General features: G+C 47.7%; 1 protein-coding gene across 1 annotated transcript in view; it reads left to right on the top strand.

Annotated features, from left to right (window-relative positions):
* The window catches only part of LOC109541900 (RNA-binding protein Musashi homolog Rbp6), a gene marked incomplete in the record, with an annotated part of 99,721 nt that overhangs the window by 89,554 nt on the left and 6,478 nt on the right, over positions 1–3,689 (top strand). Inside the window, 1 exon segment of the mRNA XM_048663086.1 lies at positions 1,501–1,583. Within this exon segment, the coding sequence (XP_048519043.1) occupies positions 1,501–1,583 (83 nt within the window).

Below are 3,689 nucleotides of genomic sequence, written 5' to 3'. Positions count from 1 at the left end.
AAAGTTACCAGTTAACGAAAAGTGCGACTTAACTTTGGAAACTCATAACTTCTAAAGCAACGTATCGGGCGACTTGAAACTTTCAGGAAGTTACGACTGAACTTCACTTTATATCCACGAATTTGTAACCGAGTTTTGCACTGACCTCCTTCAGACATTTCCAGTGGAGGTTCCGCAGGGCCACCGGCAACTCCCCAAGTGTGTGGTTGAAACAGTGGCGGACGCACGCCACTGGCCGACGGTGCGAGCCCTTCGAAATGACAATTTGCAATTTTAATTCCCCCATTCGCCCAGATTATTAGCCCTTTAAGGGTTAATGTTCGGGATTAGTCAACAATTTCATCAAACTTGGCCGGGCTTTTTACGGAAATGGCCCAATGGGGAATCGGACGCTTTAATAATTCGCCAACTGATTAATGCGCCTCAGATTGCGGTGCCACAACAATGCCCGTAACTTCACATGGAACTCCCGGGGAAATTGCCCTTCAACTTCATTTTCAACTCGCGCCGAGTGGGCCAAGTGGCCCCAACTCCCACCAGTAGCCCCACTAGTGTGTGAACTAGCCCAACTCCACAGCTGGACTTTACTTTGAACTCCCCTGAGGCGACGCCATTCGATTTAAAAAATGCGTAACTCAGAAACGATCGCAGTCGCCCTAGTGAAACTTCGGAGAAATGAGCACGCAACTTTATTTTTAACTCCCCAAAAGTGTGATCGCCATGCCACAAAAGGGAGTATGCGAAATCGCTCCTCAACTCCCATAGGGTAAATGACAAGGATTGCACTGGTCCAATTGGAAAATTCACAACTCCAAAAGGGAGGAAGTGAGCCAGTTGATTTTTGGTCGAGTTTCGCACCGAACTCCATTATTAACTTCCGACGAGTTTCATTCGCCTCCAGTATTGAAAAGTGCCAGAAATCGCCCTTAACCGCACAAAGTAACCAGTTAACGAAAAGTGCGACTTAACTTTAGAAACTCACAACTTCTCTTCTTTCTTCTTGATATATAGAAAGTAGTTATGGCAAACATTATACTGATATAATTTTTTTTGCAAAAAAAAGTCGCCATAATAATTTCATCAATCAGATATTTTCACCAAAAACGCCGAATCAGTCGGTTGCCTATCGCGACTGTGACGTAGCAAGTCATATCAACAAAGTGTCTCGTGTTTATTTTGCTGTTTTCGCGAATACCTCAATGAAAACACCCTATTAGGGGGCCCCAATGAGGACTGATGTGGCAAGGCAACGTCCACCAGCCTCACTTGACGTATAAATCGGGCCTGCCGCCGCCGCGGGCCCCCTTCGCCCAGAACGTCCGCAGGACTCAATCGGGCCAACTTTTATATTGCCTTAGTTCGCTAAACTGTTTCGAAAGATTCTCTCCGGCGACTTAATAGAATAATACGGAAGTTTCCTGGGAGAAGGGGGGCGCAGCGCCACCCCCCGCCCCCATGCGGGCGGAAGTTGAACTCACTGACCCCCCGTTTCTGTTCCAGGTTTCGGCTTCGTGACGTTCCAGAGCGAGGACGTCGTCGACAAAGTGTGCGAGATCCACTTCCACGAGATCAACAACAAAATGGTGAGTGTTTCATTGTCTGGATCAGCGCCCCAAAATGCATATTCATTGCCATGTTCAGTTGCCGTTAAGCTGGAGATTAGCCGAGTCGAGTGCCTACCGATATGATGCTAATCCGTCTTGGGGGAAATTATGGGGGGCCGGATTTCCGGTTGCCGAGACGTTAAGCCACTCGCGATAACTTACGCAAACCGCTCTGGCTAATCTCCTCTGGCTGCAGGGCCATCTGGAAAAAAGTCTGGATCCGTCGCCCAGATGCGCTTTTCCGCCGTTCCGAGCCCGGATTCCGCTTGGTTTGGCCCGGTCCACAAGCGCCCACACAATTAAACTGGTCCAATTAATTGGGGGCGATTCTTTGCCGTCGAAAGCAATTCGGGTCAAAGAGGAAGCGCGAAGAATACGGCCCGAGCCCCTCCATTCTTTCTCTCCGATAAAGTTTCTTTGAGTGGCTTTCGAAGTTTAATTGGCCTTTGTAAGCTGTCGGGCAAGCCCTCAAGAGCCCCGATCCATTGGAACAATGTGTCCAAATGCGTCATTTTTCGACCTCTCGCTCCCGCCGCTCTCTCCCAACTCTCCCGACACCACGTCGACTGGCGGCTAAATCGGCCCGTAATTTAATCCGTAATCTTCCGAAGCTGCATCCGGCACCGGCCAAGTGGATTTAATAACATTTAAAACAGTTAAATAATTAAAATCTCCCTCCGTTTATTAATCTGGGGGCTTAATTGCCCGGCCCTGATTACCGCCTTTTGGCAGCGCAAGAGAGTCGGAAGAAGAGTTGACGACTGCAATTATCCAAAAATCAGACTTAATGTTGTGGAAACTTCCAGAAAATGACCGCCGGGCTTCACTTCACATATTKCCAAAGTTTCATTCGCATGCGACATCAGCAAGAAGCAGAAATCGCTGCTCAACTCCCGGACGGACTATTGAAGAACTGCACTCAATCATTTTGAAGACTCCCAGCTGCAGCGTGAGTCAAACCGAAGACAGTGGGCCGATAAATATTCAGTCAATTTACCCACTAAACTCCGCCACTGACTTCAGAAAAGTTTCATTCGCATGCTACATCGGAAAGAGCCAAAACCGCCCCTAAACTGACACGGTGAACAATTGATGATGAGCGCGACTTAACTTCCCGAGTCCAAAACGTCAAATCGAACGTAGTTGGCGATTGGAAACTTCCATAAAATGACCGCCAGGCTTCACTTGACACGCCTGCAAAGTTTCATTGGCATGCGCCACTAGGAAGAGTTTGAAATTGTGCCTCAACTCCCATAGTGCGCATTCAATCAGCTGCACTAGTTGGCTTTGAACATTCACAACTTCTGACCCAAATGAGTGTCCCAGCTGCAATTTGCTGAACTATTCACTTCTGCAAACTTTCATCTGCATCCAACATCAAAAGGAGTTGAATGCGCTGTTCTACGCTCATGGTGGCCAATTTAGAACAGTCGAAACTCCAGTTTGAAAATTCGCAACTACACAACCGCGGAAGTTGGCGACTTGAAACTTTCAGAAAGTCACTACCGAACCTCACTTTACATGTGCGAAAAATTTGATTTTCCTGCGATTACAGGAAGAGTCCAAAATCAGCCCTCAACTCCTGTAATGAGAATTTAAAAATTGCACCGATTGGCTGGGCAACTGGAAAGTTGGCGACTTGCAACTTGCAGAAAGTGACTGCTCAACTTCACTTGACACACACGAAGTTTTTTGCTAGGGGAGACAGAAAGAGCCCGGAAAGAATAGCTGGAAGAGTGAAGCAGTTGCGGGCCATCCAAAGCAACTGGCTCAACTTCCGGGCGTTATTAATGGTTTCGGTAATGAACGAACTCCCAAACTCCTCCAAGCCACTTAAAAGTTCCACACCCGCGTCCATAAATATTCAAATTTCAATGAAACGTCCACCGTTCGGCCGCCAAAGTATTGAAATGGATGTGGGAGGCCGGGAGTTTCTGCGGGTCAAAATGCGCCCCCTTTTTCCATTTGCCTTCTTCGTTGCCCGTTTCTATTCGCGCTCGGATACACAAGAACTAAGTAGCTAAAACTCCCGATTTTTCCTGCGGCCAAGTGTCACGCGTGGTAAATCGCATTTGTCAACTGTCA

The sequence above is a fragment of the Dendroctonus ponderosae genome, unplaced genomic scaffold, assembly GCF_020466585.1.
Source record: "Dendroctonus ponderosae isolate FM_Combo_2020 unplaced genomic scaffold, Dpon_F_20191213v2 Dpon_F_20191213_12, whole genome shotgun sequence".
Lineage (NCBI taxonomy): Eukaryota > Metazoa > Arthropoda > Insecta > Coleoptera > Curculionidae > Dendroctonus > Dendroctonus ponderosae.
The sequence above is the reverse complement of the archived record's forward strand: the minus strand, read 5'-3'. Positions and strand labels throughout refer to the sequence as shown.